At 38.8% G+C, this 21,024-nt stretch overlaps 1 protein-coding gene across 1 annotated transcript in view; it reads right to left on the bottom strand.

Annotated features, from left to right (window-relative positions):
* cntn5 (contactin 5) overlaps window positions 1-19,167 on the bottom strand; it is a gene marked incomplete at its 5' end in the record, with an annotated part of 94,206 nt that extends 75,039 nt beyond the window's left edge. Inside the window, 4 exons of the mRNA XM_079465335.1 lie at window positions 3,858-4,033; window positions 5,090-5,213; window positions 18,876-19,079; window positions 19,158-19,167. Of these exons, the coding sequence (XP_079321461.1) occupies window positions 3,858-4,033; window positions 5,090-5,213; window positions 18,876-19,079; window positions 19,158-19,167 (514 nt within the window). The remainder of the gene's footprint in view (window positions 1-3,857; window positions 4,034-5,089; window positions 5,214-18,875; window positions 19,080-19,157) is intronic.
* Window positions 19,168-21,024: the final 1,857 nt, after the last annotated feature.

Here is a 21,024-nt window from a genome sequence, read left to right as displayed (position 1 = left end):
ACGCTCCTGCGTACAATACAATCACCCTACAGAAAATGAACTTGCAACCTTTTCAATTATAATGGGTTAACACTCCCCCACTACAGAAAAGCTGTTAATCTGTCGCATTTCATGCGCTGCATGCATTCCCGAGTGTTCTGAAGAGCCTGATTTTCACTTTTTTTCCATGTGAAATGTTTATTTGAAACTCAAGTAGATGCACTCCGGACCAGTAATTTTAGCCTTTATACCTGCAAAGTGCCCCTTTCTCAAAATCCAAATTTAATGCCCACCAAACACACCATCTGGTTTTCCCTCTTGTGCTGCTTCGCTGCTTGTTGTTACTGAGAGAAACTACAGCTGTGAATACATTCGGATTTCTTCTTTTGTACCCTGCTGCGGATGATCTCTGGATGTAGAATTTGTTACTGCGGACGTTCATCATAACTAACAATTGCTATGGGCTCTGCTAATCTAGCTCATAAAACTTCATAAATACTGTAAAAAGGAGTAAAACAGAATTTACCAAAAAAAAAACATTACGTTCTGACATCGATTAAACATGGATTTTGGTTTGTCCAGATATTTCTGTTTGCGATCCTTAGCGCATTGTATCAGAAGCACAAGGAGCCATCAACAGGCGTGACACTTGTCTTCAACCCTGAAATCTTCAGGGTGCCGCAATGAAAGAAAAAAGATCAAAGTTTCCTTTCTCGATGAAAAATGAAAAGATCCAGTGAGACCAGAAGAGACGCTCCTGTGGGACTGTAGAAAGGAAAAAAATGAAGTAAAAGATTGAGCGATCCGATAGTTTATATCTTATTTATGTGAAACGGGTGGTTGGCAGGCCGGAGTGCTAGAAAGTGCCAAATGTCTGTTGGCTGAAAAGAATGATGGGTGTGTGCTGTGTAATGTATGGCCTTAGGAAGGTGATCTCCTCTAACAAACTGTCACAAGAGAGCAGGAATGGAGAGGCTCAGAATCCCATTGTAATGCTGCAGATTATTGATTTATCAGGCACTGTCACCGTTGCCGCCTTGTTCTCCATACGAGCTCCTTACCCCTGCCTTCCTTCAATTCACTCCAGACGTATGAATTATAACTAATCAATGCTCTCCGCTGTAGTCTAAATGGGAAAATAGATTTTCTTTTGTTGTTCCTACACGGAGGACGGGCGAGATCTGAAGATATAAATGATATATCTTCAGACAGCTAGGGTCGTGAAACATGAGTAGGGATGACATGTAACAAGAATTTTTATTTTTTCCATTTTATTTCTTTCTTCCCCTGCTAATGTAGCTTGCGCAGTAAATTGTGAGGTCCTGCTGAAATTCACATAATTTACGGAACTGTCAAAAATTGTGTTTTCGTGAGCGTCGTGAAAAATGGAACCCTTTGATAGAAGTTACGATAGAAGAGATTAAAATCTGTCGACTTGGTGTGTTCTGTCAGTTCCAAGTACTCATCTCGTATTTTCCTGACCCCTCATCTTGCATGGTAAATTGAAACCATTGTACGGTAAATCGATGTTCATCTGTTCTCAACAATAAGGGAGGACGGGAAGTAAGATAAAGATCTGCTAAAACGGATGCTTTTTCATCTCGATAAGCGTATGCCGGTTTAAGACAATACACAGTTTTTTTTAGAAATACTTAAGGTATATTTGCACACTAGACCGTCATTTGGTGAATTCAAATGTGCTCCCTACCTTGACAGTATTTTTGCCATTTTCCACACAGTAGTAATCCCAGAAAGTTAAGCAAAGACCTCAGTTTAAAGTCTTGCGTTAAAACTATAAATATACTTGATTCAATACTTAAAGGTCGATCCATCCAATGTTGCCTTTATCGTTGCCTATATGTAGACAGTAGCACAGCACACTGGGTTTTGGAACTCATACTATATGACTTTCGCCCACATCATGCTCAGAGAATGCAAAAAGAGTAAAGTTCTCCACAAACAAAAATGACCACTGTATATATCCACAGCTCTGTTCCCTCAGAGCCATGATACCTCATATTCTCCCACTTGTCTTTTGAGAGGCCTGCATCTCAGAAGGGAGTTAGATCAGAAACATACCTCCCCTCTTCCTAGTCTTCAAAGCCTGGCCTGGTAACTAGGTTGAACCAGGGAGTTCTGCTTCTAAACCAAGACACAGAAAAAAGTCCAACAGGGAATGGTTTCAGGGCACAATACTCACACTGTGAAAGGAATACAGACTAGAGATTCTCTCTCTTTTCTCCCTCTTCTTTTTTACTGTATATATAAATGCATTGCTTGGTCTCCAAGGAGATGGATACTCTCTGCACACCAACCGGTTTCCTTGGCAAGGGATTTGAGGGGTCTGCCAACAAAGGAGGGCTTGAGACATCCATGGATGGGCTCAAAGACTAGGCCCCTCTCAAATGACCGAGTTGACCGTCTCTTGGAATCTCATGCCAGGCTTTCTCAATCACACACAGCAAACAAAGAGATAAATGTTCCCCTACCGCTGGCAGGCCACAAGAACTGTTTGCATTTCACCAACCGACTCCTCTTCCAACAGGGAATCAGTGCCTTTAATCATTTTAAAATTGCACAGCAGTAGTCGGTGGTCAGTTGAAACTCTTGAGTGCACTTCAGATTCCACTATTTCTAAATGACTACCTTCAATTGAACAAATATTTGTATCAAGCAAATTCTAATAATTTTAATGTTTCTTCCCCATTTCTTGCAAAACATTGAATGTACATTTTTTCATCTATTTATTTAGAAGATAATTTAAACAATCAGGAAAGTGAAGGACAAAAAAAAATTGGGATCAAACCATGACCTAGACCTGATTGCTGCCTACACCACACCTGCAACAGTTAATTCATTGTAATGTTACCTCTTCCTGAAAATAAATGAAGCACCATAACAGGCTCACGCCCCACGCCAACCAGAATGAAAGATCCTTGAGTGTCCAACAGGGTGATAAATTGTGGCCACTTGTTATGCAGAGGTCTGGGAAAAGCTCTGCACCCCAATGTCTGCTGCTGACAGCGTTCCTTTGTCTCTCCGACAGGCCTTCAGAATTTGCCACAATGTGTGGACCAAGGTCAGAACCAGACGACGGAGAAGGGTGAGGGAATAAGACGGAATAGTGTGTTCATGCGTGTTGGCAGCACAGAAGGAGATTTAAAAGAAAAGACCGGACAACTTTGCAGAATCCTTTCTCGGTACAGAGAGATCAAAGAACACAACAAAGCAGAAAAGAATCTATTCAACCATTGTGTAGGCGAGTGAACATGAACTCTACATGGACGAACACCTCTTGATATCGAATTTACTGTGCGGTGCAGAACAGGCTTGAAGTCCTGTAGTTCCAAATCACAGCTAGGAATAATGGTATCGTCCTGTGAATGTTAAATCATATGTATACAAGTCTTGGGTAAAACACCATGGGCAGTGAATAGTCAAGTACATAATCCCGTCGGGTACGCCAATAAGGCTACCATGGCCATTGCTTTTGGGGAAACAGTAAGCAAACCTAACAATGTGTTTTCCACTGAGCAATTGTGCCTGTGGCCCTGCACAGTATGCGTTCTTGGCTTACTATCATTTTTTTGGAAGGAGGCCAATGAAATGCTAGTGAGGAAAATATGCTCTTTGCTCTGGTTTTGTGAGCCAAAGCGTTAAGGGCACTTCCCTATGGAGACAACCCCAAGGCTACTTTTAAGAAGAGCAGCAAAGCATCATGGAATTTACTTTAATTTGATTTGTCCTCATGCCAAACCTGACCAACGTTAACTTAAACAATGCGTTGACTGGAAAGGAATCTTTTAGATCAGTCAGGATCATTTCGGCATTCAAAACAAAGGAAAAATGTCAGATTACAAAAACATTCAATTACTCACAAGCAAACTGCAGGAGGGCTTCTCTACTCATGACGATGCCAATGCTGTTCTCCGCTCTGCACTGGTATCTCCCGTGATCTATGGCCTCGCTCGTGTTGTGTATGATCAAGTTCCCGTCAATCATACTGTATCGGAAATCTGCTTCTACATTCAAATTTGTTCCATTGATCAGCCAGCTGTAAAGACAACAGCACATTTGAGAAAAAAAAAGTAAGCATGCTAATTTCAATGTACTAGTAGTATATTTATAAGTACTACTTGGGACTACACTGGCCCACTTTTTACTTGTAAAAGCATACTTTTATGTATACAAAATGTACTATACCAACGAATGTGTTACTTTGAGTACACAACATTAAACTACAGAACCTAGTACTGCATACTAGTAATTTTCCCATTACTGCCATTCTATCAGTGTACTTAAAGGTACACTGATAGTTTACTACTTATACCAGTAGGCTTGAAGTACTTTCTTAGACAGCTACAAGTAAACCAGTCTGCTTGAAAGTTTTCTTGAAGTGAATTTAGCATCATACTTGTCATACTTGTTACAGTGTAATATTATTATTATTATTAGTTTTATTGATAAAAAGTAAACTGAAACTACACTTTTGTATTTTTAGTTTACATTTTACAAGGTGGCAATGTCACATGAATTTGTACGTTATGAATTGTGTGTTAACAATGTTTTGACCTTAGATGTTACTATCTAATACAAACAAATGAATTAGAAGAAATTAAAATAAACGTTCGGTTAGCACATACAGTGGGCTAAATCGCTTAGACAAGCATATCGATCGAAATTACAGACCAGGAGTCAAATCACATTAGTGTCTAGCAGTTCAGTCACACAATGGATCATTCAACGTTGGTTACACCTTTACTTATTTATGCTTATAGAGGATAAGTGATTCCTCCAGGTGGAATCAAATCCATCGATCAATACCTGTCTGTTTCCTAAAGGTTAAGACCTCTCTGAGATTATAGCACGTACGTATAGTCGTGCAATGGGGTTTGACAGATAAAACTATAATTCCAGCACAGCACATCAATTCCAATTAGTAATCCACACTGGAGACATCCAACATCTGTGTCAAATTATCATTACTCTAACAGAAATGCCACCCGGACACGATAATAAGGATTCAAGGTAAAGCTCCAGAGAAACGAAATGTCATTTATGATCCGTTTAATAAAATTGTATCCGCGTTAATGAGACGAGTAAACCGTACCTGTAGGTTGGAGCAGGATTTCCTCTGGCTTCACAATTCATTAACACTTTCTTATTGTCCGTATCCAGGGAGAAGATTGCATCATCAGGTTCCTGAATGAATATTGGGCCGAACTCCTCGCTCTCTGGGGACATACAGAAGATGAAAGCGAGAAAACATGAGTTACCTTTCTGTGATATATTAGAGATGAATAAACAGCTACAGAAAGATGTACATTTTCACTTTTGGTGTGTCAAAGGAATGGTATGCTGTGGAGTAGTTATAAAAAAACCATGCACTAACCAAAAGGTTGTGGGTTCAATTCCTGCTTTGGTAAAAGCATATGACAAATCACCAAGCTAAAGACTTTGATATGACTCAAATATGCATATGTCATACACAATGACGTGTTTTAATAACTCAGTTCAGCAAAATTTCTGTTGGATCAAAACAGAAGACGTTTCACATTACAAATTCAGTTAACTGTCTCATATTATCAGCCTCCAGGGTGAACTTGATAACGTACAGTATATGAGCAGAGTCCTTCCAATTATAAATCCTGAAGTGATCTGCCACATAGGCCCAAAATTTGAATTCTCAAATTGGTTTACAGATAAGCATCTGGATAAAGGGATAGTTCACCCAAAAATGAAAATACTCACTCTCTCGGTTGGTTTCAAACCTGTATGAATGTCTTTGTTTGGTTGACAAAGAAAACGACATCATTGACAACCATACTAGTACAAAATTTAAATTGTAGTCAAGGTGCCTGTTTGCTTTAGTAAATTCATCAAAACATCTACTTTTGTGTCAAACAGAAATAAATACATAAATTATATATATATATATTTATATATTATAGACTGTATATTATTATTTTTCCTACTATGGTAGTCCTAGAAATGACAGTGGCTGACATTCGTTCAAATATCTTTCTTTGTGTTCCACCGAACACAGAAATTCATACCGGTTTGGAACAACTTAAGGGTGATTAAATCATGACAGAATTTGGTCACTTCAGTATAGGGGGCAATTCTCGCTATTACCAAACTATGAATTATGACTTTTTCCCCAATAAACTCTTAAGTTGTTGCTTTTTAATAGTAAGTAAGGTAGTTGTTAGCTTTAGGATCAGGGATGTAGAGTCTTGTCATGCAGAATATGTGCTTTATAAGTGCTAATAAACAGCGAATATGCCAATAATAGGCATGCTAATAACAACTAGTTAATAGTGAGAATTGCCCCTAAACTGAAGTGTTAGCCAGAATTTTACTTTTCGGGTGAATTGTGCCTCTAACACAATGAAATAACTCTAAAGAAACCCTAAAATACAAACATTACCGTTACCATTTTATTTGGATAGGTATAATGGCAAGAGCATCAAAATGTAGTGGCACAATGTGACATACAATTTTGGAAAACTTTGTCTTCCACCTATTTTAACATTTTATTAAATATGAATTAAAAATGTTGTATATGTGTAGTTGTGCTCGGAGTGCTGAAGCACTGAGAAGACACTGGAAGGCAAGAAAATGAAAACAAACGCACAAAGCGTGTGACTCAAGACCCGGGAGAATGACTGCTGTAGTCAAAAACCAAAGAGGAACAACAAATATTAATAACTGATCAAACTTTTGTCAATATATGCTTTATTGAGCTATTAGTGCGAGCTGTGTGTTGTGTTTGGCCCCTACTGCACATTGGAGTACCATATGAATATATGAATAAAACGTAGTTGGTGCATAAACCATGCAGTACCAAAGTAGTACCATCATATTTTTAACACCGATGTACATTTTTGTGCCATTCATGACATCACCAGGACTGAATACTTTCTGCAATGCAACAGCTAAATCTAGAAGATGCTTTTGTTTTTTTTGAGCATGAGCAGATTTAGACAAAAGAGAGAAAGGAGAGACCTGTGGGCGCAGAGTTCAAGCATAACCTAGTCATTTGTAGCGGCTTGGGAGTGAGCTATAAAAGCTCCGGCTCTATTATTTATGCTATGTGCTGCATTCATAATAAATCCCCCGTTCGGGCTACAGCACCGTCCCTGTATCACACTGTATCTCGCCCAGGTGTCAACGCGCCGCCAGCCAGACGCTTTACAGACCGAGGAATGTCTCCTGTACAACCTGCGTTGTTTCCAGGACAAAAAACGCATTTCTTATACATCAAAGCCTGCTGCCATATTTCCCACAGAAAAGTCTTACATTCTCAAGAGGGGATGATATCTGATTCCTGGCAAAAGAAAGAAATGTAAAGCAGTGCAAGATGTATGTGATGTACATTTCGGGATTTGTAAATAAAACTCTTTGCATGAAGACTTTACATACAATGTATTCATTCTTACTGCATCATTTTCAGTTTTATATCCTCAATAATAATTGTAATTGCAGTCATAATATTTAATATAATTTATAAGTGATGCATTCTGGTTTCTAATAAAAACATTACCAAAAATACAAAATGAAACAGCTGTGCAGTTGCAAGATGTGCAATAGTAAACAAAAACATTTCTCCACGATATCTATACATACCGATATGAAGCGAAATGCGTATTTCATGAACATGAAATTTACATTTAGACATTTACATTTAGTCATTTAGCAGACGCTTTTATCCAAAGCGACTTACAAAGAATTCAGGGAGCAATAAGCAATATTTCATGCATGAAATGCCCTTCATTTGATTCAAGTGAGAATGAAAAGAACAGTTTGTTAGTCATTGAGTTTTCACTTCATCTGTTCTGACAATAGTCGAGTATCTTTATGTAAACCAGCACTCCATTCTAAACACTTGGCCGACTGTGGGGCTTTGAGATTAAAGAGCTTTCCCCCGCACAAACACTCCCACTCAGCCCATATGCTCTCTGGATCGCCAGCATCACTTCAGCACCTCCAGCCAGCAGTCAATCTCTTCCACAGCGAATTATTTACGGATCTGTTTAGTTTAGACAGCCTGTGTGTAATTGGGGATCATTTCCTGACATTACAAAACGATTTTGTTTTTGCATGTCAATAGTGTGACATGTTTGTGCAACAAGATGAGATGAGGAAGTCATTTCTGAGGTGAACAACATCTCATCACAAACACATTTCATAGACGTTTACTGTTGTTATATGACACTACTGGTATTTTCCTCAAATTTAACCTTCATACAAACCATTTGCGGGATGACTTCATTAACAAGAAAGTGACTTGTTTTACACATATTGCCGATTTCCAACCATAACAATTTACGTGGCTAAGGTATTTAAAGCCATACAGTATGTTTATTTATTTGAATAATGAGATATTTGCAGAAGATGGCCCAGGTGAGCTTTTGCAGCGCGAGGGTCGGCAGACAAATTTGTCAGGTTGTTTTGGCTTAACGAAGTGCACAGCAATGTAAAGAGGATGTGTCGTATCGCTTATTTATTACTTTCTTCTTTTATATCTAGACCCCCCCAAAAACATTTGGCGGCCCAAAATCCTTCTATCAGGTAGTATAGAAATTAATTTGTTCAATTTTATTTTATTTATATAGCGCTTTTCACAATGTGCATTGTTCCAAAGCAGCTTTACAGGGGAAAATAAGAAAAAACGAAAAACACAAAAAAGTACATGGTGTTGATATAACAAGTTAAATTATTCTAGTAAATAATATTGAATAAATGCATTCTCCCGGTGGTTTATTTAGCATATTTTGCATTAAGTGAATGCTTGTCAGGTCCCGGGTCTGAGCACTGGGTTGTGTTGTTATTTGTCGATCACGTGGTGCGGTTTACTACTCACCATGTGCTCAGTGTCTTCGTCTGAAACCCCGCCCCCCTGTTTCGCTATCACCCACTTATTAGTGTTTCACTCTCCTCACCTGGTTTCACTTTGGTTTTTCTCCCTCCCCTCTTGATTTCTCATCAAGCTCTGATTTTCTCCCCTACTTTACCCCTGGTTATCGCTGACCTGTGTTGGTATCTGTATTTGACTATGGGTGTGTAGTGTATGGGTCTGCTGCTAAAACATCACTTAAGAAATTAGATGTAATTCAGAACCAAGGTTTGAAGCTATGCTGTGGGGCAATTAAGACCAAGCAGCAGCAGCAAGCAGCAGTCCAGGTAGAGATGGGAGAGATGCCTCTCTATCTTAGAAGAGACCAGCTGTCTCTGGTGTATTGGACAAATCTAAGGGGTCATAGTGAAAAACACATGAGTCAATCAGTCTTATGGCAGTGTCAAGAGAGAGAGAGAGTTACCTTATTAAAAGTTTTGGTTGGACAATAAAACAAAAGGTAATAAATATGGGAATCAGTGCTCTTGAAATAAGCCCTACAGTGGCATATCCTGTTGTTCCTCCTTGGTTGATGTCAGAGGTTCCAGTAGACTTGGGCTTATTAGAGGAAAAGAAGGATGTTGAAGTGGATCATTACAGGGTCCAGAGTTACATTGCGACCAAATATAAAGAAGCAGTCATTTTATATACTGATGCATCTAAGTAGACTGATAAGAAAATTGCGTCAGACTCTAGCTCAGCTTTAATAAGCCTTAAACGTTGTCACTCTGAGTCTAGACAGGACATAGTATATGAAGTAATGCAATTAGCCAACAATCTGCTTAAGTCTGGTATTAGTATTACATTTATATGGGTACCAGCTCATATAGGTGTAGGAGGTAATGAATTAGCAGATAAATGTGCAAAGAAAGCAGCAGGGAAGTCTGATATAGAGTTGAATATTAAATACAGCAAAGCTGAAGTCAAAAGTATAATCAAAGCTAAAATAAATGAAAAATGGCAATTTGTATGGGATAACGAACAGTCTGGAAGACACCTGCATAGTATTCAAGGAAAGGTGGGGAGGAGCAGGAATACATGCAGAAGCAAGCAAGAAGAATATGTGGTGTCCAGAATGAGGCTAGGACATACAGGATTAAACAGAACATTAGTTACCATGAAAAAGCATGTTGATGGAATGTGTGAATATTGTAATAGTCAAGAGACCATAGAGCATGTAATTATGTTTTGTCCTGAGTACCATCAAGCCAGACAAAGATTTATCTCACAACTTGGGGAAATCCAGATGACATTAAATTTGAATGATATACTGCAAAGAGAATCAGGTGAAATTTGTTTTTCCTTTTTGTTTTCTTTTTTGAAGGTAACTGGGTTATTTAAAAGAATTTAGGAAAGTGTAGGATGACCAGTTGATCCACACTCCAGTCCAGATGGTGGCGGTAATGCACCAAAAAGCTGGTTGCCAACCGCCATATAAAAAAGAAGAAGAAGAAGAAGACCTGTGTTGGTTTGTTAATGTTGGTTCCGTTCCGTTCCGTTCCGTTCCGTTCCGTTCCATTCCATTCCATTCCATTCCATTCCTGGGGCTTCTGGTACTGAGATAGACTTACTAATACCCCTTTTTGTCTAGGTGCTGGCTACTATATGTTTGCATGATGCCTGTGGTTTGCCTGTGGTTTGCCTGTGGTTTCAACCAACCTTCTTCGAGTGACCCTCGCTGTGGAGGCTTACCTCTTGGGAGTTGAAATTGCATGGATTCTTTGGAGATTGTTTCCTGTCTTGTGGGGATCCTCCTAGCACCTGACCCTACGGAGCCTTCTAGCGTCTTGCGGAACCCTGCCTAGTTTTCCGCCCTGCGGAAAATCCTCTAGGACCTTGTCATGTGGAAGCCCTTGTTTGCTATCCAATGGATACTCATCTAGCATTCTGCCTCAAAGCATTTGGGTATTGGGGACTACTGTGTGGATTATAACCCTGCCTAGTTTTCCGCCCTGCGGAGATTCGTCTAGGGCCTTGTCGTGTGGAAACCCTCCTTGTTTTCTATCCAACGGATTCTCTAGTATTCTGCCTCACAGCATTTGGGAATTGGAGACTACTGTGTGGAGCATTGTCTGGACTATCCTGTGGATTTATTTGACTCGGACTTGAGGAATTCACTCGAACTATGCCCTCGGAATTGCCAGATTTGGCCTTTCTCGTGTATTTTACCTTGTGGGATTACTGTTGAATCTGCCTGTTTTGGAATCAGCTTGAACAGTCTCTTGTACATGTATTTCTCCGTTCGGTTTTGTGAAATGTTATTGTGATGCTTGATGTGTTGTCATACTCAGAGTGTGGTAGTTCTGTAAATGCCACTGCTAATGCATTGTTAGTGCTATCTACGCGGATATTAAAATCTGACAATTAGTACTTAATGAACGTTAACCAATAGGTCCGCTAAGAAGTCCACGGACTCTTTCAGAAAATCAGTGTAGGGACCAGAGGGTCTATAGCGTAGCCAATGTAAAAGAAAGCAATGTTTTTTACTTTTGTTTGGAACAATTGTTCAACGAAAGTACTTCAAATGATTTAAATAAAGGCGTCTGGAGATAGATGACACTATCAGCATTCACGTTGAAAACGAACATTCGACTTTGTGTAAGCTATTTTTATTTGATTTACTTTTGAAATTTGACCGTTGCTCAGCTCCCGTGGCATCATGGGATAGAGAAGTGACTATCCGATGCACACTCTTAAATCTCTGTGGAATTAGACCATCTGGGTATTTCTCGCCTACAGTTTTTTGCTTTCTGAGGTTTCAGACATACTGTTCATGACATGTACTTTTCACCTATTATATTGAATGGAAGTAGGCAATTTTGGATGCAGGGAAGCTAGCTAAACTGATCTATTTAATTATGGAAATATCACTTCAATTGTTTTTAAACCAAATTATGACTATGATTTACTAACCAAAGTCTACAACACTCTTTTTGAATAAGGAAAGACAGATATTTCACTGCCCGAGTCCGGATCGACTGATGATTGACTCTTAACTTGAAGGCGGGATTTCATTCACGTTGCATTCCTTGTTATATTTCTTATGTTTATTATTGTTGGACAAACCGTAAGCCATAAACTAAAAATACTGACCCGATCTCACAGGAATTCTTAAACCTTTTTTGGAGGTGGCTTATTCGTATGAATTGTAGAAATGTACGATTGGTAGAAAAAGGCAATGCTGAAACCCCACCTATAACCCTGCCCCTAAAACAAACGTCAGTGGTAAATCGTGCTAACATTTAAAGAAGTTATTATACAAATTATTCCAAAATTAAAGGACATTTAGTTTTTGCTATGATTGTGTTGGAAAAACAACTTGTTACTTGTCCAGTAGTTGTTGGTCTTGTTTCTTTTATCCCACAGAACTGCACATTTTTCATCTCTTCTTATTTCAACACAACTAATTCAAATCCAGTTTGTAGAGAAAGATATTCATGGCTTTAATGTGCAAATACAAAATGTGCACGGTAGGTCTCCAGAAACATTACAAAGCGCTGTCACGTTGGGCTTTTACAGTATATTAATATTCGTGACTTCACTGCTTTACCATCTTTTCATGATCTACATTACAGAAAATGTACCTGCATGTCTTGCCCTTTCTGTGATAATACAATCATCACACATCACAAAGGTTAAGACTTTCTATGTACCAGCCCTCAGGCACACTGTATTCTTACTGCTTAAACAGTAATAGCTGAATCCATTCAAATGTGTGTTACAAAAGAAACAACGTAATAGCATATCATAACTACTTCAGCAATTTCACAGTGTTTCAACTGCACCGAAAATGTCGACCATACCTGTACATAATAATAATAAGAGCTTTAATTCGAAGGGAAACTACTTTATTTTCATATGCTATTGCCATTTTAATGTTTTATCAAATTATCTTAGATCTATTTGAAAACAACACTTGATGTTTAATATCCTTTTGATTTTCAACCTAACACATTGTTGTAGCAATGTTAACAGAGTTTTACAGATATTTAGATATCTTCACAGGAAAGTAAAGGAAGCCAAAACATTTCTGACTATATTGGCGCGGTATTCTTTGTTAAGTTTCTGTTGGTAGCATAATGTCACCTCCAGCTGAAATATAGGTCTATAACCCAGTTTCGGTAGCTGAAGCAGTATGATATATATCAGCATTTAAGAATTGTCAAGTGGCCGGAAAAGCATTGCTTCCTTAGGAAGAAAGAATACAGTAATCTGTGCTCTCCAGTGGGAAATAAAACTCTCTGTAATTATACATTTATCAGAGATACGGCAGAGATGGAGGACAGGGCTGTTGATCTCTCTCCTGAAATGTTTAGGAGAAATGGAGTAATGTAGCGCTGGGCTGAAGCATAGAACGCTTCCAACTGTACTCTCAACACTTTAATTCAATCTTTAACATTCTTAAAGAAACAGTCCGCCAACAAATTACAATTCTGCCAGGTCCGCATATTTTAAAAAGGTAAAATAACAAATAATACGAAATGAATATGTTTTAAAAATTAAATATAAAACTGTTTAAATTATAAATGTTTACGTATAAACTATTTTTTTATGGGGGAAATATTTTTAAAGTGAAATCTGGCGATACTTTATGACCCATATTTTACACACTAAAAATATTATTATTGTGGCTTGGTAAATATCACGAAATAAATAGTTATTTCAACTTAATACAATCTTTTAAAATCTTTTAACAAATTTTGTTACATTGGGACAGTTCATTTCTCTGAAATGTACATTATCATTTAAGTTATTTAATGGAAAAATAAATTATTAACAAATTATATTTTTTATATACATTTAATATTTTGGATGAATTCTAATAGAAATATTTGAATTACTCCAAACTGTTTAACATAAAATCACCAGAGAGCAGTTAATGTACACAAAGGTAATTGAGATTTAAGAATTTATGCAAGTTTCAGTGAATAACATTTCACTGAAATTGACGTACGTGGCATATTTTATAATTTTGTGTCACCATCCACTTTCATAGTATGTCAAAGAACATGCTGCTGCAATTCTATTCCACAAAATAAATATAAAGATAATGGATGAAATGACGAGTTGCAAAAATCAAATAAGCTAGTCTTTTAAAAACAAAAACCTTATGAAGACGGCTCAGTCCTCAGCCCTGTAACCCTTTCCCATAACTCAAAAGTAAGAGAGCATGACAGCGGAACTCTCTTATTTTTCTGTGATCCAGGAAATCGTTCTAGTTTAACTTTCTCATTCATATGCTTTGTTGGCCGAGTGACACAGAGATGACCGACCATCAAAAGCATCCTTTCAAACTTAACCAAAGCCCCAATAACAAGTGCCATTCCTTCAAGCGAGAAAAACCTCGCCCGAGGATTCCCTGCCTCGTGAATGCCTTTGAGAGTTTAATCAGGCGTTCGTTGCTTTACTATTAAACAGGGAGCGCTCACAGCAGTACACAATTTTACAGATAGGCTATGACATGTTTGAGTGCACATCATGGAACCTTTGTATAAGTCCACCGGTCTAAAAAGCAATTACGACGGAGTGCTGAGGTTTCCTTTATTGTATTGTTCAGCTCAGTTTGTGCAGGTACAGCCTGTACAGATATCACCTTAAACAAGGTCTCTCCACTGGCCCACACTGTAATTATAATGAGTACGCTGAGCTGAGGTGTCTGAGGACAGCTAGACAACCAGGTCCTGATGGTTTATGTGAGGACAGTGACATGAGCTTGGCAATAACAGAACTGAACTCTGCCGAGACAGCTGTGTTCTTCGCAAAGAGCTAAATACAGATGCCTGGCTGAGGAGCTGTGTCGTATAGAAGTGTTGAAGTTTCACACTACTTGAGTGTCAGTAAAGATAGCTGTATGGAAAGTGACTTTCGCAAAAGGTTTACAGGAAGAAACGACTATAACACTGGAGTTGGAGCTGCACGCTGCGTTCACACTACACATTATAAGCTTAATTTTGGCACGATCCATTTGACGAGGTGATTCATGAACTACAATGGCCTCCAGGGCACAAGAAATGATCGATTAAACTCATATAGTGTGCAGCAGTCGGTCGCAAGCTCCACCTTCTCAAAAACATCACACGCATTATTAAAAATGAAAATTCTTTCATCATTTAATGCATGGCTTCACAAAAGAAGATATTTTGAAGATCGTTGGTAGCCAAACAATATTGACTGTATTGTATTTTACGGAAGCAAAGCCAGGCATTTCTCAAAATATCTTATTTTGTGTTTCAGTCACTTCAAAGATGGTAAGAAATGACTGGTTGGAAAGTCACATTAATGTTTCTGCGAAAAAGTAAATAAATAAAATGTGTAGTCTGAGCCCGGCATTAGGGTTAATGGGATAGTACATACCAAATTTGACAATTTCCTTTCATTATTTATTACCTTCGTTACCTTCAAACCTGTATGACTTTTTCTTCTTCAGAACACAAAATAAGATATTGTTAAGAATGTTGGTAACCAAAAAACATGGCCCCCGTTGACACTGTGGTGAGCAGAGTGGGACGAGAGCTGTGAGGGATAGGTGCTGCACCGGTCTCGCATCTCTCACGGAGGAGCTCAGGAAGCATAAGAGAGGAGCGACAGGAGTGTATGACGAAAGAGGACCGGGCCCGGACACATGTTAAGTTTCTGTTTATGGTTTTGTGGCCGGCAGCCTACCGTGCCCTTCCGTGTTTATTTTATTTAATTCAAATTTGTTAAATGTTCGCCGGTTCCCGAGCGAGACCAACCGAGATATTTCTCAAAATATCCGATCCACAAGAGGGTAAACAAATAATGACAGAAATTTATTTTGGTTAACTATACCTTGAATGGAGTGGTGTCTGCAAATGTGTTAAAAATGTATTTGCACTTTGTAGTGAATTGAAATGACCTAAAAAACTAAAGATAATAAAATACAGTGTTTGTATAATTTTGAATAAAACACTTCAGTATTTTCACTGCACCTCTCCACAAGCCTTAACCAAAACCCAATATCAAAAGCAAGAAACTCTATAATACACAGGTATATACAGTAAGTGACAGTATATTTCTCTTAACACAGTAGGTGAGAAAGAACAGTGTGTTAGATGTAGCGAGCGGGTAATTACTGTTGCTCACATACTTTTATGACTAGTATGCACTGTTGTAACATTGCTCTCTGCAACTCCTACTGAACCTGCTTTTGTATCTATTATTATCACCGAGATCACACAGAGCTGTTTAGCAACTGCTGGGGAGTTCTGTGTTTCAAACACTACCAGCTGAGAGTTACTCTAGTGTATGCAGATATGCTGATGTATCTGTCTGTGTTTGTATGTCTCTGGTGTTGCGCTTCTTGTCGGATATACCGTGTAGTCTCTGTATGGGGCCATGGTGAGTGTTTTATGATTTAGCAGCTTGATAATGTCAGAGGATTCAGACATCTGAGAGGCACGCTGCGATCCATCAGTCTCGCAGTGAGCACGGCAGCACCACGAGCCCCCCGTTACGATTCAATGACAACCCGAGGACAGCGGGTTACGAAGAGAGAACAAACTACTACGTCTTCATGGTGTGGAGAAGCGAGCACCGGACATATCATTTATGTGACATCTCTGTTCTGACTCCTGTGTGCCCACTTAACCGCTGGAGTGTAGTGATCCAGTGGGGTCAATGCTACTGAACGCATCATCTGGAATGAGACGGTTCTTGTGACCCTGTTTTGACCCAATTGTCTGTTCCTATTGAACCATGAACACATTGTTAAACACTTCCCAGTTACAGGGTTCATTACGAAGTCAATAAGTTCTCCGATCGCGAGCCTTTGTTTGGTGGATCTGATCTAATCAATGGGATGATTGTGGAAAACTATAATGTTATGAGTCAGGAAAGCGAGTAAAAATTACTTGGATCGTTCAAGCTGTACAAACAGGGTTTGGATCATGGTCAACTACCTTTATCATATCCCATCAGCAAGCCAAGCTCTAGGCTAACTAAGATGGACTATCAAGTACCAGTAGTCTAGATGGTCAACCACCAAAGATACTAGATAGGTATTCTTAAATTAATTTTTTTATTGTTAATAATTCACAAGTTTTTCCAAACATGTATGACTTTCTTTCATCTGCAGCACACAAATGCAGATACATTGCCCCCCATTGACTTCCATTGTATGAAAACAAAACCACTGAGACATACGTAGACTCTACTATTCTTAATACTATTCTCTGCATCAGTCTACAGACCACCCAAAGTCTATTCACTAACCGCATGATACATATCACAAACAAAACCATAAAGCACTTGTAAAACTTTGCACTTTGTAAGATTCCCCGACAGCAACACAGCTGAGGATATAGAGATTCATCAGTCAACTGAAAACGAACTGCAGTGGGCTTATAATGCCTGTGAGAAAGAACATTGAATCATTGGGTTTGGCAAAGGTGCATGTCTGTGGTATCTAATCGGTAAGACATATAAATGTTTGTATAGTTGTGTATTAAGCACTTACAGTAGTAACTAAATGAGACGTTCTTGGCATAAGTCAAAATTCCGGCTCTGTGAAATTATCAAAAGTCAAGATTTCCGTCTTCTTTTCATGTAAAGATGTCCGGCTTCTTTCAGCTAGATTTTTTAGAAACGCTTTACCCACCCTGATAACAAATTTTCTGTCATGATTCTGCCGCATCATGTCATGTTTCTCTTGGTTTAGTGGCAGGATCATGACAGAATCTCATGTTTTGTGTGGAGAGAGGCAATTATTGTTCTTATGGCCTTCCGTACTCTCTCTCCTGTCTCGTCTTTGTTCCCATCCTCTCGTTACCCTCGTTATTGATTAATGCCCTTCACCTGTTTCCCTCTTGATTTGCTCCCTTATTTAATGCCCTTGTGTCTTCTGTCTTCTGTCGGTTCATTGTGGTTGTGTGGTGAGTCCATGTGTCTTGTCAAGTCTAGTTCAGTGTATTTGTAGTTCTTGTTAAGTCTTTGTGTAGTTAGTCTTGTGTAGTGTAGTGTAGTTTGTTTTGTTCTGTTACCCCCTCGTGGGTCTTTGTTTTATTATTTATTAAATTATTTGTTAACCCCTTACCCGCTGTCTGCACCTGGGTCCTCTCTCCGTGTCTCACCGCGAGAATCATGACATGTTCCTTCCAGCAGTCTAACAGAGCAATTTATTTTTGCAGTTAATACAAATAAATCAATACAACTTAACCACGAGACCTTGACACATGACAGTTAGATAATATGAATATGTTTTTGTAAAGGTAGGTGTCGTATTGGGGCTTTTCTATCATATTGTGTCCTATTCTTGTGCAAATGCGTATTTGCTTTTTTGACATAAGCATCCATCAAATATCAGGCTGACAGAAGGCTTGCCATTTTGGAAGTTCCAAGATGTTTCAATGATCCCTTTTCGATTTCCAACAGGGGTCTTGGTCAACTTTACCTCAATAGAAACATGATTAATTTCTGAGATGTCAGGGTCACTTTCACTTTGTGAATAAGAAGAATCGTATGGAGCCAATTTAAGTCTTAGACCGTTTTGATTCTAAAATACAGCTCTCTCTGGTCAGTTACGATAAATATTCTAAGTTGCCAAGACTTACTACAGATTTACAGATCGTCAATATAACTGTTTATTTAGTGAGTAAATGGATAAAGAAATCACAGTTGCTTGCAGAAACTAAGACTGGAAATCTAAAACTTGAATTCAAAACTTAGTTCAAACTCTTTTCAGACTACACAATTGTCCTTTTTACATGTTAAATATTTTAAGCTATCAACTGGCTCCACATCATTGAGATCTCACTTGCTGCCGTGCATTTGGGCGCCAATTTAAGTGTGGCGCCTCAGATTGAAATTCAATCTGGAGCCCAGAACAGAAAGGGATATTCAAGAAAATGCCAAAGTCCCATTAGTATTTGAGTCACACACTGAGGGGTCACACATCTAAAGTGGGTAAGAAGTGCAAGCAGAAGACAGAGTGAATCTGTAAGTGCTCCTCGGACTCTGGATTGTGTGATTCATTGTTCACCTTCGCTCATGTAGTCTTCCTGCGAGCTGAGGGCGGAGAATCTGTGCCTGGAGAAAGGAGGCCAGTCCTGGCTGGATGAACCCACTCCTTGGCTGTTCCTTAACCTCATCCTGGAGTTCAGCGTGGCGGACGAGGAACTGTCCGCCTTCATCCGTAGCACCGCAGCGTACGAGACGGGCCTTCCAGCAACAGCTTTAGCCAAATCTGGAAAAAAGACAAAGAGCTTGTAGCACAAAACAACTCATCACTAGCATTATTGCTCATAGGCTTCTTATCTCTAACCATAACTCATCCCAAGGCATTTTTGCTATGGGAGAGAATTATACCTCAAACTTTGTGTCTTGTTGTGGAAAGGTGCTGTTGCTTTTCAAAGAACTAAGACTCAAGCTATCATCGTAGTGAATGATAATTTTTTTTAACAAACTTCCATCCATTCATTCTTTCATTCATTTTCTTCCACTTATCCGCCGCCGAGTCACGGTGGCAGCAGTCTAAGCAGAGATGCCCAGACATCCCTCACCCAGACACTTCCTCTAGCTCTACCGGGGGGACACCGAGGCGTTCCCAGGCCAGCCGGGAGACATAGTCCCTCCAGCGTGTCCTAGGTCTTCCTCTGGGTCTCCTCCCAGTCGGACGGGCCCGGAACACCTTCCGAGGAAGGCATCCAGGACGCATCCGGAACAGATGCCCAAGCCACCTCAGCTGACCCTCCACCTCAGCGGCTCTCCTCTGAGCTCCTCCCGGGTGACCGAGCTTCTCACCCTAACAAACATCCTATCAAACAAATATTCTAAATTTAAAGAAGGAACCCAAACCATAAAATCAGACATTTTGTGGGAAGACTCTTTTGACTTATTCCAATAAAACACCAAGCGATCTACAATCTGTAACATTATTTTCTAAAAAAATTTAATCAGCATTACATTACCCTGATTTATATCAATAAGCTCATGAATCATTTTTCATAAAACTTTAGTTATGATTTTGGGGTGTCATTTCGCAGGAAATGGCTGCTTTTATTCATTTTAAAAAGAGATGGTGATAGAGAGGCAAAGGCTACGGATTGCAGCATTAATGGACAAATAATGAAAAAACGTAATATCATAATAACGGCAGTCAGAATTTCTCTTATGAAATCATATGTTAAAAAAAGCAAGATCTACAAATCATGTTTTACCGTACATCCGTGATCTGATCTGTTTGTCACAAAATGTGATGTTAAAGGGATAGTTCACCCAAAAATGGAAATTCTGTCATGAATATCTTTATTTGTGTTCAAAAGAACATTAAAAAAATATATTAAGTAATTTTTCCTACAAAAGGGACCAAGAACTGTTTGGTTACAAGGAAATATTGTTCTCTGCCTTCATCAGAACAAAGAAATGCATACCGATTGGGAAAAACTCCAAGTTGAGTACATTTTTACAATAAATAAACACATCAAAATATATGTATCAAAGTGAATGTATCTCTGTTAAAAAAGGTCATAACATTTTTGTGAGTGAAATTTTTTTTGTTGAACTAAAGCCAAAAATATGTTATCCTTCAAACCTTTTTAAAGCTATCAGTGTTATTCATTTACTTTATTCAGGCGGCAACAATTAATTTGCTATCAAAGCTTAATTTCAGTAATTTTTTGTTGAAAAGTAGATTTGAATTCCCCCTCCTCATATTTCAAATAAAAGGCATTCAAATGAGACTCCGGCAGCTTGTCTCTGTTCTAATGATGTTGCTTTTTTCTCATCACAGGAAAATTAGAGCAGCGAAAGGTTATATCCGTCACTTTCTATTGAAAACGCCACTCACACGCGGTGAAATTCATTTAGATAGCAAACCCTCGGTTGCTAGTTACGCAGAGGAAACATACAGATAATGACGTTTCTATTAGGTTACGTCAATCAGCGCTAGGTTTATAATTGCTACAAATCATTCTAAATTTCCCATTTGTGTTGAAAACTGAGCCAAAAGAGGAAGGCCTTATTCAATATCTTAATTAAAGAGTCATTTTACACCTGCTGAAATTTCTTTTTTGGGCCGTTTGCCAATTAGAACTTAACGGATAGAAGCCGCAGTGCATCAAGCTGTCTGGCTAAACCCCCAGATGCGCCGCTTTGTAATGAGGAAACTCAGACAAAATGACAACTTAAAC

The sequence above is a fragment of the Barbatula barbatula genome, assembly GCF_947034865.1.
Source record: "Barbatula barbatula genome assembly, chromosome: 10".
Taxonomy (NCBI): domain Eukaryota; kingdom Metazoa; phylum Chordata; class Actinopteri; order Cypriniformes; family Nemacheilidae; genus Barbatula; species Barbatula barbatula.
This window is presented reverse-complemented; position numbering and strand designations above follow the sequence as displayed.